Raw genomic sequence first — 19,079 nt, 5'->3', positions numbered from 1 at the left:
GTATTTCCTTATTAAGGTACTCTTTAAGGAAGGGTTTAAACTACTAGAGGGCTTATCCCTTAAGGAAGGTAGATATATAGATAACCTTTTTAGTTTTATTCTTAAAGTTACTATAATAGAAATTCTAATAGTTCTTAACTTAAATAAGGAATCCCTTAAGCTATCCTAGGGATCTATTAAAAGGATTAGGAGAGTTAAATTAAAGCTTCTCTTATCCTTCTATAATAGGGGTAGTAATAATATTAGTAGCAGCTTAAAGAGTATAGTTCTACTATTTAAGTTCCTAAGTATACTAGTTAGATAGGTATATAGTAGCTTAAAGTTCTTTAGTAGTATAGGCGTTAGTATTAAATATTTCCTATATCTATTAGATATTATAGTTAGCTTATTTAAGCTATTCCTTAAGTATATTATTATTATTATTATTACTATTATCTTTTATTCTCTAATCCCTAAGTTCTTAAGTAAGGTTCTTCTTAATAGGGGCCTTCCTAGCGCCAGAGGAGGATCTAGTGCTAGGGGTCTTTCTAGAGAGTTATAAAGATATTATAATACTATTAGTAGTTTTTAAAGGGTAACTTACTAAATAGGAGTAATTAAAGTATTATAGCTAACTAACTAATAGTAGGGTTTATATTAATAGTAAGTTAAGTAATAATAATAGTAATAGTTATTTATTATTCTATAGGTCTAATTAAGTAATTATAGGTCTTTAAAGGGCTTAGTAATTAGTTAAGTCCTTAATAAGAGTTATAGAGTAATTATTACTTAGGTATAGCTAAAAGTCTTAAGTAAGAATTATAAGTTAATTACTAAAGAGCTATAGAAGTTTGTCCTTAAGCGGACTTAAGTCCATCCTATATATAGGTCCTAGGTAGTCCTATTGCTAGGTGCCATACATGCCCTATACGGTTCCTGTATCCTTGGCATACGGCTTCCATCTTTCTGGAATACGGATGCCGTATCTTAATCATATAGATCTAATCTCTTATCTTATCGTCACGTAACCTATACTATAGTTCTTCCGTTCCTAAGGGATCCTTATGTGTTCCTGTGATCCTATATATAAATGTGTTGTTATAACCGCCCAGTATCCTAGTGGGGCGTCCTTTATTGGTTATGCCTAATGGGCTGTAATAAGATACCTAAAGTAAATAAAATAATATCTATAACTATAACTTTATAACCTAGCTTATTCCTAATACTAAACCTCCTTTTCCTTCCTAGCCGCCTAAACCTCCTTTTCCTAGCCTAAACCTCTTTTTCCTAGCCCTAACCCCACCCTACTAGGGCCGTTCACACCCACTACTATTATTTTTAGGTTTATTTAGTTATTAATTTTCTTAAGATTAAAGTATTATTATTATAATAATATATAATTTAATTAAGATTATAACTAACTAAGTACTAAAAAAGCTTAAGTCTAGCTTAATAGTAATATATATAGACTTAAAGTATAAGATTTAAATCTTAAGTAGTTTAATTAAGAGAATCCCTTTAGCTTTATAAAATTAAGAATATAGAACCTTTTATTAATAACTTTATTATTAATACTTTATCTTCTATAGGGTTAAATTATAATATATTAGGGAGTTTAAGATATAACCCCTAATTAGGCTAATTAGAGGGCGCTATTTATTTAAGCTAATTTCTAATATATTTATTTAATAATAAGTTTTCTTAATATCTTAATACAAATGTTTCCTCTTAAGGTAGCCCTAGCTACTGCTCCCTAGTATATATAAATTATATTTTATTATACTAAAGAGATATAATTAAACTTTAATATTCTTTATATTATAAATATAATAATTATTATTAATAAGTTTAATTACTTTTATTTAATATAAAATATTTTATAAAATAATTTTATCTTAATATCTTTATCTTTAGTATATAAATTCTATATACTCTCCTATTTATAGATAATAATATAGTTAAGAATCCCTATAACGTTTTTAAAGTCTCAGCCTTAGTGGTGTATCTGTTGTGGAGTCTGACCTAGCGTGCGGATTGGTGCGGTACAAACTAACGGAAATCCGGGGAAGGTGACAGCGAACTTCCTCCGTATGAGGAGTGGCCTGTCCAGTCTAGTATTAATAGCTCAGTAGTCCCCGCAGATTGAAATGAAACGTCTCAAGAAAGAAGTCGACTGACAAGGCCAGACAGCTGAATATCTTACGTTGGCAATATGCTGTTTAGGTGGTCATTGGGTCTCCTAGGCGCTCTGTCTGTGGCAACGCCTTCTTTAGCGTTTGAGAATCCAATTAGAGACCCAGCTCCTGATCCATCACTTGTGTTTGCCGGCGGCAAATACCATCTGTGAGTATCTTTTACCTTGTGAAGCATTTGAAGTTGGGTGTCTTGGCTTACACTTGGAAAAAGCACCTTTACCTCATATAACAAGATCACTATTGTCCGCTCGAATACACTAAGCGGTCTTCGCAATGGCGAGCAAAAGACGATCTGGACGGACGGGAACTCAACTCGCAGTGCCAACATGTGGGCACCTGAACTTCATCGGATTGATGGTGTCTGGCACATGTTTTACTCCAGTTGTGACAAGAGTCTCCCGTGCTGCGACAGCTGCTCCACGCGTGTTCTCCGAGGCTGCGAAGCCGCTGGCCCCTACGATTGCGACTTTGAGCATCTAGCGGACTTGATTCCGCCTGAGGGATCGCGAGGAGGCCTTGACAATAACTTCGCATTTAGCATTGACGGCACCTTTCTCGAAGTCCCCAGCTTCGGAAGATACCATGTCCTCAGCATCAGAGACAACGACTTCAACCAAGCTCTAGCTATCACTCAGCTGGACACTGAGAAGTGGACAGTTGGCGCCTGGCATGTTATTTCTATCCCTGACCAGCCTTGGGAGAGGAATATTACTGGCGCCAACCCGCCTCCTCAAAATGATTTGGTTGGCGTTAATGAGGCACCCCACGTAAGCGTTGTCGTCTAGATTTGGTCCTTGACCGCACTGACAGTCGTAGCCTTTGTATCACGGTGAGGACATCTGGCTGTGCTACTCCGCTTCCAACTGTGCCACGCCCAACTACTCGCTGGGTCTCCTTCATTGGAACGGTGGCGACCCTCTCCTGAAAAGCTCTTGGGATAAGACGGGGCCGGTATTTTTCCAGGCGAATGGGCTTTATGGTACTGCTCACAACTCGTTCTTTTCTTCGCCCGATGGAACCGAGATTTGGGTAAGTTTCTGCCCAGAGCTACGCTATAAGAATTGTCTCTAATGTGCTCAATAGAACGCTTTCCATGCCACAAAGACAGCGTCTGGATCATGTGGTGGAGACAGATTTACGTCGGCACAGATTGTCACATTTGATGAGAATAACGTGCCAAACTTTGGAACACCGCAGCCGTTAGGCAAGACACTTATACCACCGAGCGGAGAGCAGGAGTAGAAGATATTTGTATTGCAACTCAGGCTGTGCAAATTGGGCCACTAGTCGATGTAATTATCTGCGAGTTTCCCAAAATCTACTGGCTTGGCCACCTGCATCTCGCGTTTTCCAAGGTCGGATGTAGTGGACACAATGTTCCCATCCCGGATGTCTTCTGACACGACATGCAGACCCCCAACTTCTGCACCCAACAGATTACCCTTGTCACACCAATGGCTCTCACCTCTCGGCTACCACTGCCAACGAAACCTCGCACTAATTTCCTTACTGGATCAAAATCATGAGGCGGTACAACATCGTTTCGAGACATACAAGAAACCGCAGTTCACCGTGTAACTAGTGCAACGTCCTGAGACATGCACAATGCAGCAAACAGAATGCCTGCCACTTGACCTGCGTGTCTGACCTAGTACGGCGTTGAAATCTGGATATAAGTGGTTATTTAAACAGCAGGCATTCCAGATTCTGCGTTCACTTGGTTCAATCCCAGCGACACTACCATTTAAATTCACATTCATCACCGCCCCATTGCTATTCGCACTTGTCTTTACTTCTCCATCCGTTGCTCAATTAGAGTCATGACCCAAATGGATCTTGGAGAGTCTATTCCGTCTCATACAGCTCATGTAAGTCTGAAGGAAGACGGACTCACCAATACGTCTGATCATTTGCTAACTCCTTCTCTCCAGGCGGTCAGCGTTTCTCTGCCTACTTGGGATTCCAATGTTGGTTGGGCAAAGGGCGAAGTCCGGATAGTTTCCAAAATGGTTACTGGCTATCCAAGATTCTTCATCCACAAAAGTGTCCATAAGTTTGCGCACGCCGTTTCTTCAGCCTTTGCCCACAAACTAGACCTGCAGGCCATGCTGTTTCCGAGCGACGTTGCCGCCGAGGCGTGCGTCGACTTCCTGCGCAAAAATGCTCCGTTCGACACTCTGGAAGGCCTGAACATCATTCATTTAGTCTGCGACAACTCGAAGCTGGATGACAGGGCTGCAGAGCTCTTATCACCGACCATTTCCGGCGTTCTTTTTCAATCCAACGTTTTCAAAGTTGCGAAGCAGTTCTGGCAGCATAGTGGAAGCGGCATTTCCAGCAGAAGAGCAGAGTTTTGTCATTATCTGTTCAGTGAAGGCATCCTTGTTCCCAAGTTTCCTTTGAAGATCTTTCAAAGAATCCCCCAGACAGACTTCAGAGGATGTGAAGTCGCTTCTTCATCTCTTGCTCTGGTGGCAACTGCCGCTTCTCCAGAGAAACGAGCTGACAATGGTCCCGGATGGAACTTCCAAGGCTGCAGAGACATTTCCCAACAGCTTGGCGATGCAATGCATGTTCTCTCCGCAGAGAAGCAAAAGAAGATCATACGAAAACGCATTGCGGACATCGTAAGCAACAGCATGTCAAGGAACCAAGGATACATATCACAGGCACACCTCGACTGTTGGACAGCCTGTTCTATTGCAGAACAAGACGTTTACCTGTTTCCCACGGGAATGTGTGCGATCTTCAACATTCACAGTTTTCTTCTAAGCGCCCGCGGGAGCTTAAAGAGCATCAGCTTCGGCTTCCCTTACGTAGATACGCTTAAGGTTCTTCAAAAGTTCGGCCCTGGTTGTGTCTTTTTTGGAAAAGCCTCTGAAGAAGACTTGGACCATCTTCAAACCCTTCTCGAGTCTGGAGAGCGCTTTTTAGGGCTCTTTTGCGAGTTCCCGGGCAACCCCCTGCTTATATGCCCGAATCTCAAACGCATTCGGTCACTTGCAGATGAGTATAACTTCGCCGTAGTTGTTGACGATACAATTGGCACTTTCGGCAACGTTAACGTTCTGAAATATGCGGATGTTGTCGTCAGTAGCTTAACAAAGTTTTTCTCTGGCAAGTGCAATGTCATGGGAGGGTCAGCTATCTTAAATCCAAGAAGCCCATACTATTCTGTTCTCAAGGATACAGCAGGACGAGAATACATGGATACTTGGTGGCCTGAAGACGCCTTGGTCATGGAGAGAAACAGCCGCGACTTTCTCTGGCGCATCCCCCGTATGAACCATAACGCCGAGGCTATTGCAGAGCTGTTGCAAGATCATCCCTTTGTTCGAAAGGTATACTACCCAAAGCACGGCACTGATAGGGCAAACTATGACGACTGTAAGGTTCCATCGGGTGGTTATGGTGCCTTGTTGTCTGCAGTCTTCCATCGAGAGCAAGACGCTGTTACGTTTTATGACTATCTGGATACATGCAAAGGACCCAGCCTGGGGACAAACTTCACCTTGTCGTCTCCATACGTCGTGCTTGCTCATCTTGCCGAATTGGAGTGGGCGACGAGCTTAGGCGTCGATCCGACCCTTGTTCGATTCAGTATTGGAGTTGAGGATTTAGATGACTTGAAGAGAATCTTCGTACGGGCGCTACAGGCGGTTGAAAAGCAGTCGACTTACAACTCCGCGGCAATGGGAATTTAAGTCAGAGTAAAGTGACCACTTTCTGATAGTTGACGGTTGGTATGTTGCTTCTTGTTTCCTAGTTCAGCGCTATCATTCACACAGAATCTCATCACAGAGTATTTTAGCGAATATGTGAAGGGAATTGAGATTAAGAAGCTGCATCTCGGTACATGCAAGGGTTTGGCTGTGCCTCTACAGACTATGAACTTCAACACAACGGTTCCTTGAGATCTTAGCCTTAACTGTGCCTTTGCACCTTCTGCCACCTTCTGCCACCTTCTGCGAACAGTGTTATAAAACAACTGCTTAAGAATATTCCATATCAACCCCTTCAGCTTCAACGTTTTGGACACTGTTAACGCCGCAGCCCCCGACACAGTCCTTCTGCAAAATCACAATACATTATTAGTTATATTGACTTGGGGAAATGATACTTGAAGGTCCCGGTGAAGGCTCACCGTTAAGGTGCTCTGTGATGTGTCAATTGATGTTTTCCCCCAGTAGAGTCATGAGTTTCTAATGATATTTCACGTACCGTCTTATCGGCCATCGAGATAGTCGGAGCAGCAGCAGCTAAGCCAGCGAGAACAGCCGTCAGGACAGTGAAGTAGTGCATTTTGGCTTGTTTGGGGGTAGATTTGTCGTTAAATTTCCGATGATGAAGGCTTTGTCAGCTTGAGTGGTTTTAAAGGCTCAGTGCTGGATGCGAAGGATGATGAGACTATTTAAGATTTTTGTTCCTGAAGTTTTCATGTCTAACAAGGGGTGGACTTCGTAGACTTGGAGCCCGGATCAAAACGAACCCTGTATGTTGCTGCTCACTTCGGGGATGCATGTTTCAGAGAACCCATGGAATTTGACAATTTAGCTGGTGTCCTTCGCCAGTACCCACTTGTCCCAGGCAACAGTGAACTCGTTCTTCCTCCGACCATACCAGTCTCAATATTCAATCAACAAAACGCCCCTGGATCAACATCAGTGTTGCCATATCCGCATCATCGGAGACAGTTGGCAGGCCTGGCGATCCGAAAGACGAGGGCCATATATACAGCGCAAGACGTGAATCTAAGGAGAGACCGAGAGAAGATGCTCCGTGGTACCATCGCTGCTGTAAACCCTTGGAACCGAGTGATCACTCGTAACCCAAGCGACATGAGGCCCCTTAACAAATGTCACAGGGAAATTAGAAGAAGCGAAAGTGATGATGGAGATCGATATCGTGGCTCGGGCTGCGTATTTGAGCCAATCGGATAATATCCGTCAAATGGATTAGTCCGCTGGATCATCGGAGGGGAACAATATTGTTGCGAGGCCCTGCTGTGCGGAACGGCCTTGCAATCACGCACGTGGAACCTGCCGAGCTCTGACCTTGCTGCAACATGCACTGGATGCTTGATACGTCTAAATCTTCGACGTTTGTCTTGTCAGATTGAACCATGTCCGTACGTTCCCTCGTTGTCGGAGGCACTGGCGGCATTGGCCTCGCAATTGCCTGTCGGCTGGCTGCCGTGCCGACCTCAACTGTCATCATCAGCGGCCGCAACGAACCAAAGGACATAAGTCACTCCAACATCAGTTTCAGATCTCTGGACGCGTCTTCCATGCGTGCCATTAAGGAATACGCCAAAGAATTCATCTCTACTCAGGATGATCGGCTGGACTTTCTTGTTCTCACCCAAGGCATCCTGACAATGGCGGGAAGAACCGAGACACCCGAAGGAATTGACCGCAAGATGGCACTTCACTACTATGGCAGACAGCTGCTCATTCGCGAGCTCGATTCCATCTTGAAAGATGATGCCAAGATCCTCATCGTTCTCGACGGTATTCGCGGCAGCCCAAGCAAGTTGATTTGGGATGATTTGGCCCTTAAAACGAACTTCAGCTTAGCCAACGCCGCCAACCACTGCCTGTCAATGACCGACGCCATGATTCAGAGATACTCGAAGAAGAATAAGGGAACAAAACGGTGTTTCATTCATGCCTACCCAGGCCTTGTCCGAACAAACCTTTTCCAGACACTCCCCTGGTACTTGAGGGCTGGTACTCAAATTCTGTCCAGCGTGATGGGTGTTCCGGCCGATACCTGTGCACAGAACCTTCTCAATGGCGTAAACGAAGTCTCTGCCAGGGCCGAGAAGGATGGCAAGTTTTGGGCTTGTATTGGTCAAGATGGTAAAATGGTTACGACGAAGGCTGCATGGAATGATTTTGATCTCGAGAGAGTCGAAACCCATACCTGGGAAACCATTGATGAGGCCATCTCTCAATCTGGCAGTATGGACAAGAATTGAGTCTTGTGGGAGAGGTCTGATGGGCGAGTCGCAGGCTTGCTTGGGATGGCGGCTAAATAGCCAACCCCACGGTTTTGAAGCAACTGGTTGAGAAGGAAGGTGGTTTGCTCGCATGTATGCTATGTTTAGTTCCTGTCTCAGGATTATAATGTCACCATACACTTGGAATAGATGCCCACCTGAATGGTGTGAACATCCGTCCCTATCAATCTATACCAGACTTGTGAATGCTCGGTCGCCATTGCTTCGACATAGTGATGCCGGGTAGTTTTGTTCACCCAGCCCTTCGTCGTACAGGTCATTCTTGGTTAAGGGGGCTGGATCATATCAACTCAATTTATGGTCTGGGTGTGGCTAAGTGCCCTTGGAAAAGGCAATTCTGGCATGACGGCTAACCCAGCGTATCCATCCCCTCGTTTCCGAGACTTAAAAGAACTCATCAGGAAAGTCTTCAGGCCGCATTTCCTGCGCCTATGAAAGCGTTCGTGCAATCCCTGGCACTTAACCTCCTCTGAGCCAGCACAGAGATGCATCAGTGCGTCCATCAATTGTCCCTACCGGTTGACGTCTGCCCAAGTCGCAGTCCTACTGGATCATTCAAGATAGCTACTGGTTCCCGTTGAGAGGAAGACACGCCAATTCACTTGCTATCAGGAACATTTCAATTGATCACTTTGCCGCAGATCACAGCCAGTTGATACTTGCTACTTATCATCCTCCTTCTGTTCAGGGGGGCTCAACATCCACCACGCCATGACGCCGAGCCCAGCTGCAACAGAGAGGCCTGCGGCGATCGCACCGGCGGGTGCGGCACTTATCGATGAATACCAGCTCTGAGCAGATTCGGAATGTTCGGCGAGTGCTTCCACGTCTTCGTCAAGAATGACCTGACGCTGATTGGGCTCGGGGCGTCTTTTGGGCTGCGTGTCTGATTCTGGCTCAGGATCCGGGAACCATACCTGGCCTGCAGCCATGCATGCTGCACGCCTTGTACGATAGTCCTTAAAGTACGATCAGCACATGTCCATGAGGCAGTTAGAGCTTCCTTACCTCTAGACATTCCATCACGTCTCCAACGACATGGTGGGCCGTTTGTGGATCGATTCCTTGGGAGATAAGGGATCCAAAAATGTGATTTGGGTGCAGAGAGTGCAGCTCAGCACCATTCCATAAGAAGACGAAGGCCTCGGGCCCGTTTAAAAGGTCGACGTTGCGGTTCTTGAGATGCTGAAGAAGCCATTGTCGCACTCTCGATGCAGATGCATACTCGCTTGGCACGACGGTTTTAAGGGCCCGCAAGTGAAGGCTGGATCCGGTTCCAACGTTCGTCATAGTGATCTTGTAGTGTGGTATATGCTTCAAGTTACTGCTCTAGATCAAAAGATTTGGTTGATTACTTCGCTGTTGTCGCATGCTGAGGTGTTTTATCGAGCTTGGGCAAAATATGACGAATCTTCTGTGCCCAAGGCCAACGTGTACTGTGGATATTCAAAACCCAGAGGGTGATGACTGACACGGCGCAGTTGCTGGGATTAGTTACTGAAGCGAGTTTCTCATTGGCATTAGTCGGGCAAAGGCACTTCACCGCTATGTTGCAATGAACCTCTCACATTCTCTACCGCCAGGCTAACTCCACCTTCACGCATTTACTTTACGAGTTGCAGTCAGGGGCGTCCACAACCGTGGCGGCATCGAGTTTTCAAACGAGGATCGGTTAGTAATCAAGCGTTTAGAATCATAGAATCCAATTCAACTTAACCAAGAACACAGCCATTGCAGTTGTCAATCGCAACTATATCCCGTTCAATTCGAGGACACTCTGTTATGCTAAAAATGCCGCCGTTTGAAATCTCGATGCATCGTTCTCTTGAGTCCACGGACCGCGTGAGAGGAAATTCAATAAGAATTCATGTCCAGTGCAAGGATGCTTTCAGCCAGTGAGAGCGATGCGGGTGTGTCGTAGTCGATTCGCGTGGGTTGCTCGATTCGCGGCCTAGGTTATAACCGACGAGAACCGATCGTATGGCCAGCTATCATTAACCTGCAGTTCAAATCCATCATGCTGAACAGCACAACTACTATTCCCAGTAGTGGAATTCTTTACAGCTTCCACAATTTCCTTTCTGACGCAGGTTGCCACTATTTCGTTGTTATTGTATTTTTCGTGAGGTGTCAGACTTTTGTTTCTCAGTGGGAAGATGTCACTGCGGTTTTTAAGAACTGGCTCGACAGCGGGTGATTGAAGATTACTTACATGAGCTTGAGAGTGGCATCGTACTCAGCCTTTCTCCGATCCAGTGTGTTTACATAGAATTCGCCGATGACTCGGAACTTCTCGTTGCAGGAATCCTTCAACTGCTCGTAATCCGCTTGGCATGCCATCAATGTCCGATAAAGAATAAGGCTTTGTTTGTCCCTCTCGTCCTTTTCTTGTGCCATTTTCTGTTCCAGCAGCGCCCATTTCTTTTCCATCTCATCCCCCAATACCTGTGTCGTGCTGACCAGGGCTTGATCATAACCTTTTATCCTGGCACGAAAGACCGCATTATCAGTTTCCATCCGCCCAAAACTGCGGCCGAGGTTGTCTATTTGGGCCTGAGATTGCGTGGCTGTGGCCTTTGCCAACTTAACTTCCTGATGCAAAAGTGCGATCTTCGCGATTTGCTGCTCATTTGCCGCCTCCAGATGAAGTATTCTTTGGTTCTTCTCTCCGATCTCTGTACGCAGAGCTTCCAGTACTGGTATTGTAGTATCGTTCGGGGGCGGTGTGCTCCGGTTGTTTGCCCTGTTTGTGACATCCTGAGAAATGTTTCCAGCCTCCCCCGTAGACAACGTGCTCCTGGTCGACCCATTCGCCACAGGCCCGCTTGATGGTTGGTCATGCTTGCGTTTCTCCAGTACTTGAATTCTCCGGCCGTAATCATCGACTTGGACTTGCAACAACTCGTTCGTGAACTTCAAATCTTCCATCTTCTGGTCATAATCCTCAGTTTCCAACTTCGACGCGCGCACATATTCCCGCGTATCTGCGAACCTTCTGACATCCGTTGACGTTTCATTCGACTCTGCGTATGCAAAAGTGCCTGCCGCATGACGCGTGAAATTGCCACTCACGGAGTTGGTGGTATCCAGGCAACACGGAGCCGGAGAGTCTTTGCAATCACCCGCCGGAAATCTTTCAACTGGCGTTGTTATTATTTCCGACCTGTCTGAGACAATTTTCTTGCATCCAGCTTCGTCGTCGTGACGCCGTGTCTCATCGTCTGACTCATATTCGTCACCGGTATCTGTTTCAATGAGGCGACGTTCCTCGCTCTTAAACTCCCCTAGCTGCAAGGCGCTTGTTGCTGTATGAGAGTCGGAAGTACTTGAGTTCGGAGTTGCAGATATTGTGTAATGATCTGGGGCACTGCTATCGTGACGTCCATCCCCAATGCCGTTGTTTTGGGGTTCGTCGATGTCACTGTCGCCCCCAAGCGTGTAAAGCGAATCGAGTGAGTCTGAATCCGAGTCATTTCGGAAGCGCCGAGTTCTTTTAGTGTTGACCGCTGTCTGCTCAGATTCGAGCCAACTCGATCTCCGCTTCCTCCCACGCTTAGATGAAGTCAATCGTTTTCCGGCTGGTGGGAGTTTGTCCAACCCTAGCTGTTGTCTCGGAACACCCCACTTGTCGCAATAATCGCAGATAAGCTGGGGGTTTGATTCATCAATCTCTCGGGCGTCTTCAATAGTTGCATCCTCTTCCGAGTAGCCAACCCATTGGACAAGCACCCCACCATCGGCGATTACATCTGTAATCTTGAGGTGAACTTCATCGTCATCACTGATGTCGAGAATTTCTTTCCGAGTCTTTCCTGTTGTAGATCCTAGAGATTTCCAGTAATCAACAACTTTTCTCTCGTTGTGACTTTGAGCCACAGATTCGAATATGGACCGTCTTCTTGTCGTGTTCCCGTAGGCGATTTCGAATACTAATCTGTGGTTGGGTTTCTCGTGCTCTCGTGACTGGTGGCCAATGACGGTTCCAGCATCAAAGTCTGCAAGATACCCAGTGAGTACTATGTCTTTAGAAGTCCGTAGAATCTTACCTTTGAGAAGCTGATAGTATTTATCCCCGAAGAGGTCGCTAGAAGTATCCTCTAGGCTTGGGTCTTCCTCATAATCCATTCCGTTCAAGTGATATTAAGGGCTGAGAACCGTGCGGTACGTATGAGTAACCCCCATTGCGTTGGGATTAGCAACGCAGTTCTTAGTATTTGTGTTCTGGATTCGTTGTTGGCCGCACCTTGTATTCGTTGAGATGGTGGGTTTCGATTCTTGAATTCTCTTACATGGTTAGATGTGCCTTGCTTGACGGATGTGACTTGGTCGCTTACACGAGAATCAAGCTTCCATGGGGTGCTTCTTCATTATTTGTATGAGAAGATGGGCCTCCTGGTCTTAAGGGAGCTTGGTCTATGCATCACGTCAGGCCGCCGGGGGCAGAGCGATTCTACTTTTGCGAGAAGGTTTTGAAAAACAAAGCTTGAGACTATTACATTTCAAATTTGGAACACGCAAGCCAAAGGATAATAGTTTTGCTGTCCGCTGTCCAATCGTTGTACTGACTTCCCTTGCCCTTTGCCACCCAGCTTCGCAGACCACAGGTGCCCCAATGCGTGAAGATCTATTATACTTCATGTGGCCCTTGGAGTCAAATGTGATTTTTACCGACAGCGTGACTGTCGCTGAGTCGCTGCGTGGTGGTGTGAGATCGTCTAGATAAGGCTTCACCTTGCAGCGCGAACCAATCGAGAAGCCGGGGTAGCTGGGGTTGAGTTGGAGAACAGGCGCTGGCTCAAAGCCGTGGGTAACAAGCACAAGTCACCGCCATCGTACCTAGGCAGAACGAGGAGGTGACGCTACACGGATGTCGGGGATGAAGGGGAATAGCCACCATGCTCGAAGATGAGAAGGAAGTAGTAGACCCTACCCTGCGTGTGGCCCGCTTTCAGTCGGGGAGAAGCGTTGGTCAACGAGAAGGCACTCGATGGAAAGTCCCGATGTATTCGTTTTCTACCGGGACAACATGCACTGCAATACCGTCCGTCATCCGACATCGTTGATGTCCTCGGTCTAGACGTTTACGCACGGAAAACCCGCCATCAAAAGATTAGGAGCGATGTCGATTGCTGATAAAGGGGAAATATTAACCAGTTCCAAGTGCGGGTGGGCGCGGTAGGAATCAGACATGATTAGAGGATAAACAAATTATTCTATAAAACCTAGGTAAGAGCCGGAAAGTAACACCTGCCGAGGTCGAGGTGGCCGGGTGTGGGTAAGTTGTCCGGACAGCGGGACGGGAAGGTGTGGTCGGTTCACGTCCGGGCCGTAGCTGCCCTATAAATTAGCAGTTGCTGCTGCACCTGTCGGCCGTTACCGCGTCTGGTCGCTCCTTTACAATCTAACAGCGCGTATTATGTCGTCAACACTATTTAAAGCCAACAAAGTCTAAGGTATTAAAAGCAGTCTGAATTTTTAGCGACGTTTGTTTCCAGCAGCGCATGCTGATAGGGCTAGGGCTTGGGCTTTTCGTGAAACTTGGTCCTAAGAGTAGCAAAGAAGCTGGGCGGTTCCATTAGCGGCAACTGCCCAGCGCCAGGCCTTCACAGCGTCTAAACGCTCGACCTTCTCGACGAGGGAATCAACACTCACGCTCAATTCTTCCATTTCCAACCGTGCCAAGAAGCGGTCATCATGGCTGAGCGAGGCCGGCCAACAACTGCTGAACGCCGCACACATCTCGTGTCCAAGATCAATCGGGCTTGGTCAACGGAAAATGCACCGGTCTTCCCGCAGGAATACGATGTGAGCCTGGAGGACCTCAGTATCAGCGCCTTACAACTCCTGGCTACTCTGACCGACCTGGTTGTCTCGCGAAAGGGATCGCTCGCCGCCTTATAGGATCAGCCGCATGGTTTCCTCTTCGCTGCCGTCAAACACAATATCGACAACGACCTCCGCCTTGGCCCGAAGTGCTTTCGGATCGCGAAAGACGCCTACGACAATGCATCAGCCCAGTCAGCAACTTCGACCCAGGCTTCACCCCCCGCTACGGACCTCCCACCCCAGCAACGGCGAGATGTCAGCCCTGACGAAGCGTGTGAGGAACTTTGCGCTCAGCCGAGAAGGTGTATCTCTCGGAATACCATGCGTCGACTTTGTGGAAACTTCCGAGTACGACAAGACAGCCCCGAGGCCATCTTACTCCCGGTATCGCTCGCCGACGGTGGTCTCGACACCAGACCTGACATCACCGGCTTACCCGCCAGCAAGCACATCTTCTGCATCCCTCTTCAACACACCTTGGGATACTGGACTCTCGGCATTTTCCAGCCAGACAAGCATTTTCTTCTCCACTACGATCCTTCCGAATATGATCCTCTCTTGGAAGATGTCGTCAACTGCGTGGCCAAGTGGTCTTTGTCCGCTGTAGTGAAAAGCCAGGTTCGTAGGTACTCCACCAAATGCAAGAGTACCCTACTGACTGGAAAACTCAGCCCTGCCCTCACTCGCCCGATCCTCTCAGCACAGGTCTTTATGTCGCTGCCTTCATGCAGTCCTTCATCCGACAGAAAGATATTCCCCAGGTCGTCGATGAGACTATTGAGCGCAGACAGCTTTCCGACCTTTTATCGACCGACCAGTCTTTACGGCGAGAAGAGGCATCAGAGTCAAACATCACACAAGCGTGTCTTTCGCCATCCACTGCAGAACTCTCTACGCCAAGTACTCGGAGAAGGCGCCGCAGTACCAGCCATGAGGAGATGGGAGTCAAACGAGCCAAGATCTCGGAATCTGACCGGCATCCTAACCGCATCTTCACCACGTCTGAGGCGGTGGCTACCTCGTCCAGCTTGATGGATCTGCTGTCATCGCACAGTCCCAGTCAGGACTTTACGCCCATGGGCAAGTACAAGACGCAAGTCATCAAGACAGCCCGTTTTTTCCTACAAGAGCTCTCTCGACTCGAGACAGCAGAGAACTATGAGAATAGTCTCAAAAGACGGATCAACCCGGAATCTAAAGCATCTTCAGAGGACAGCTCGGAGTATTCTGCTGAACTCTGCGGGCTTCTGTTAGAGCGACAAGCTTTGGAGAACGAATGCAACCGGCGGAGGGGGGCGATGGCCAAAGTGTTTAAGAAGCTGGATACAAAGTCTCACCAGATCGACGCCAATCAGCAGCGACTCGCTCCCTCCTGTTTCGACCTTTGACTTCCTGCAGAAAAGGTTGATCAACGAAGACATTGGCAAAGGTGACGGCGGGCGGGTATGGTAGCAAATTTTCGGGCAGGTCAATGGCGATAAAGCCTAGGATTGCTTTGGGTTTATCCCGTGAAGAAGATAGATAGTCAATCCGATAGAGAGTATTTAGCTTAGACTGGGAAACGTCACCAGCGCTACCTAGCGAACCTTTATTTAGGTATGAGCATAAGGGAAAAGGCTGGATGCATGGGCATCTTTCATAGAAAACATCGAGTTACTTCTGCGTGCCTTTTACTTAACTTCAATCTGGGTAAGGACTACTTAGCATTTAGTTGCTACATAACGTTTGACACCACCCAGCAAAGATGGACTCCTTTGATTACGCAGAGTTGGCGAACTATAATCAAAATGCGGTCAAATATGAATTTTCTTTACGACGTCTTAGGTCCTCGCCGTAATATTTCAAATCTGTTGATCCGTTTATGCCAACTCAAGCCTGAGTGCATCATACTGAACGTAGAGGGCATCCGGCAAAAGAGCCGTCTCTATACTGCTGGCATTGAACGGCAAACTCAAAACAACCTCATTCCGGCCTTCTCTCAGCACGGATGACGGAAAGCTGAACTTGTTCTGGATGTTCTGGCACGCGACGGCGCTCCTGACGCCACATGACCCGCTGCGCCAGTATGGAATCTCCCATGTCGACTCGTAGGCCCCGTTGACTGCCATAGTCCAAGGCAGATTGCTGTAGGGGTGTCCGGAAACCGTCCATTTGGCGTTACCGTTAGCGGTTTTGGTGCCCGCAATCTGCACCGTAAATGTTCCCGTTTGACTTTGACTCAACTGATTCTTGTCGAGGTCAAAGATGATGGTCCAGTTGTTGACGTTGGCGTAGTGGTTTTCTGCCCGCAGGTGGTTCCCTTTTGCAGGGAAAAACGACCAGTGGATGTAGTTGAGATCTTCTGCCTCCTGACTATTTCCCACACGGAATTGTACGCCTTCGGGAAAGTCTTGCTGAAAATCGTACTTGCCCCAATAAACCCGATACTGTTCGGGCTGTAAAGGCTTGGAGACGTCAGGCGCATATCCGTGAAGGTATTCACCCGCCGACTTATCGGGGACACCTATGCGCCAAATTTCTTTCCCGGCACTTTCCTCAGTCCACTTGAAGTTCCATTGACTTTGGCGGCTGGACGTTTGTGATATCTCGACGTCGTTTTGGATGTACCATCCGAATATCCCATCCGCGTAAATCGTAACTCTGTAAGTCCCATCTGCCACACGGGGAATCTTGAACTTTCCGCACCCATTGATCTCCGCCCAATACTGTAGAGATTTGTAGTTAAAAACGTTGAGTTGGAAATCTTGCTTGTTCTCAGACAAGACTATAATGGGTCGCCTAGCCCCCTCAGGTAGATCAACCTTGCCTTCAAACGTTACCCGACGAGAAGATGGGACATAGTTCGGGATGAATTGAGAAATACTGTCGTAGAAGCCTGCATTCCACTCTGGGTCCGCGTGCCGAGCAGCGTCAGCTCTTAGTTCCTCGATTGTGCCTCCCGCTGGTCCCTTGTTGAAGTAGTAGAACTGAGGACCGAATGTGCGATCAAACCCATGGGTGATGTTTGGCATAGGGGCGCCATGATGACCTGAAACCATGTAATTATAGACAATGCCATCAACAACCAGATCCGAATGAAGAGGACCGCCATAGTAGGTTTCCCTTGTGTTATGGACAAGCCAAGCACCAAAGGTACTTCCATCGACGCTGGTCGAGCCGTCGCTGAATTGCCCATGAACGTCGTGATTGCGCCATGACTCGGACAGGGTGTACTTTGTGAAGTAGTCCGAGTACTGCTGTGTGTACGGATCACTAGTGACATCTCCCACGTACGTCGTGGCATCCTGGACTGTCAAAGCCTTGGAAAAGGTGTCTGCAAGAGGCAGAGGACCCAAGTTGCCGTCGCTTGTTGAGAAATGAGTCCAAAGGGGTGTGTTTGGTCTGAAGAGAGTTCTGAGCTCGCCCAGATCTCGCAAGCGAGGTAGGGTAGTATTGAAGTAAGTGAGACGGGAAAACGCGTGAAGACCTGTTTCCTCGCCCCGGAGAAAGAAGTACTGCGAGAGGGTCTGATTCGTTTGTGCGAATCTATCGGACATGATGAGGCCCCCGTAGGGTGTGCCGGAGGAGTCCGTGCCGTTCACGAGTCGCAGCTCGGCCGTTCCGCCCGGCGTCCAAAAGCCCGAGGGAGTGCATGAGCAATCGAGGTAAGGACCTTTTCCTCGGTTACCATCTAAGGGTCCAAGAAGGTCCTGGCCGTCGAGAGTGACGTCGACGATATGGCCGCTTGACCTAGCCAGAATCACTGAGAGCCGGTCATTTGAAAGCGTAAGATGGGTTGCGTTCTCTCCAGTCGTCAGAAAAGCCGTTGAATGACTTAGAAACGTCGTCAAGAGAGCGAGGCTTCTGTTCCAAATGACCCTCATTCTCTCAAAGTCGGTTGGGGAACTTGATGTAAAATCTCCTGAAACCAAAACAGTTCCACTGAGGAGCGTGAACGAAAAATGTCACTCAGGTTACCATGACCATCCCATTGGAAACAAAACGTCGTGTTATAAAGCCACCACGTGAATAGAGGGCGGACGCAAGGCATGTGAACTTTTCCGTTCATCGGAACAATGGCCAGCAGCGCGCTCTGAGATACCCCGCGAAGCGATGTGGAATAATCTCGGGGTAGGTGCATAGCGAGCGCCAAGCCGGGACTGCTTGGCCTAGAAATGAGGGCACCAATCCCAAGATATGTTCTCCCAACTTCTCTGGATCTTTTGGGTAGCTGATTTAAGTCTCGGGTTAGTCTAACCTTTGCTGTGCGCTTACATCTACCGTTTCCTTTGGACCGGGTGTACTTCAAGCGCATGTCGGTATGCATGTAGTCGCGATTGTGCTCAGTGTCGTACTGCTTTCCATAACTATTGACAGCTTGCAGAATGTCGCTTGTCAATGACTAAGCACGCACAGTGAGAGCTGGGCGATATGTGTCTAGTTTTAATAATTTCTTATTGGAGCAAGCTTTGTTATGTTCCCCTATTCTAAGGTCTCTTCTATATCCTCACTCTAGGTTACCCTCATTCTTCCTACAAGCCTTATAAATTATCTTATTATCCCTTATCTCATTTCAAGATCTAAAATAATCCACCTTATATACATACTCTTAAATCACAACTCTGCTGAGTATAAACCTTACTAAGCTCAAATATAACTAGTTCCCTTATCTTTAGCAGAAAGTACGTTTCCACGTTCTTAGTAACGTAGGAAGACTAACGAAATATTACAAATAACAGATTTGCTAATATATAAATTATCTCACCTGAGCAAAGCTGAGCTGCTGAAAGTAATATAAACACCCATGAATCCCAAATATTAAGCTGCTTCCTGTCAAATCCAGAGTCCACTAGACCCTCTGTTGCTACCTAAAATACATATCATGGGAAGCTCAATGTTTCTGCAACGTGACTGTTGTTTAAGCCTGGTTGTTTGCTACTATGGACAACACCACTTCAGTTGAACGTGTCTTTGACAGCAAGTTCACTACACGCTTTTCAGACACTGGGGCTTTCTCAAGTCATATACGGAAAGAGCAAGAAGGTTCTTTCCTTACAATCTCTCGCTTAGGGGGTCTT

General features: G+C 47.2%; 5 protein-coding genes across 5 annotated transcripts; 3 read left to right on the top strand and 2 right to left on the bottom strand.

Annotated features, from left to right (window-relative positions):
* Window positions 1-2,500: 2,500 nt before the first annotated feature.
* On the top strand, window positions 2,501-3,416 carry CkaCkLH20_04412 (uncharacterized protein; the record flags this gene model as incomplete). The annotated part of the gene is made up of 3 exons (XM_038887131.1): window positions 2,501-2,941; window positions 2,991-3,203; window positions 3,258-3,416. 3 exons carry the CDS (start codon window positions 2,501-2,503, stop codon window positions 3,414-3,416), a joined length of 813 nt encoding a protein of 270 aa, XP_038747835.1.
* Window positions 3,417-7,296: 3,880 nt separating this feature from the next.
* CkaCkLH20_04411 (uncharacterized protein) lies at window positions 7,297-8,154 on the top strand (the record flags this gene model as incomplete). Its single annotated transcript, XM_038887130.1, has 1 exon — window positions 7,297-8,154. The coding sequence occupies one exon, from the start codon at window positions 7,297-7,299 to the stop codon at window positions 8,152-8,154; it is 858 nt and encodes a 285-aa protein (XP_038747834.1).
* A 704-nt stretch (window positions 8,155-8,858) lies between these two features.
* Window positions 8,859-9,486, bottom strand: CkaCkLH20_04410 (uncharacterized protein; the record flags this gene model as incomplete). The annotated part of the gene is made up of 2 exons (XM_038887129.1): window positions 8,859-9,155; window positions 9,205-9,486. The coding sequence occupies 2 exons, from the start codon at window positions 9,484-9,486 to the stop codon at window positions 8,859-8,861; spliced, it is 579 nt and encodes a 192-aa protein (XP_038747833.1).
* A 4,857-nt stretch (window positions 9,487-14,343) lies between these two features.
* CkaCkLH20_04409 (uncharacterized protein) lies at window positions 14,344-15,410 on the top strand (the record flags this gene model as incomplete). The annotated part of the gene is made up of 2 exons (XM_038887128.1): window positions 14,344-14,640; window positions 14,694-15,410. 2 exons carry the CDS (start codon window positions 14,344-14,346, stop codon window positions 15,408-15,410), a joined length of 1,014 nt encoding a protein of 337 aa, XP_038747832.1.
* Window positions 15,411-15,881: 471 nt separating this feature from the next.
* On the bottom strand, window positions 15,882-18,328 carry CkaCkLH20_04408 (rhamnogalacturonate lyase C; the record flags this gene model as incomplete). Its single annotated transcript, XM_038887127.1, has 2 exons — window positions 15,882-17,764; window positions 18,277-18,328. The coding sequence occupies 2 exons, from the start codon at window positions 18,326-18,328 to the stop codon at window positions 15,882-15,884; spliced, it is 1,935 nt and encodes a 644-aa protein (XP_038747831.1).
* Window positions 18,329-19,079: the final 751 nt, after the last annotated feature.

Source organism: Colletotrichum karsti (assembly GCF_011947395.1).
Source record: "Colletotrichum karsti strain CkLH20 chromosome Unknown Scaffold11, whole genome shotgun sequence".
In the NCBI taxonomy this organism is placed as follows: Eukaryota; Fungi; Ascomycota; class Sordariomycetes; order Glomerellales; family Glomerellaceae; genus Colletotrichum; species Colletotrichum karsti.
The sequence above is the reverse complement of the archived record's forward strand: the minus strand, read 5'-3'. Positions and strand labels throughout refer to the sequence as shown.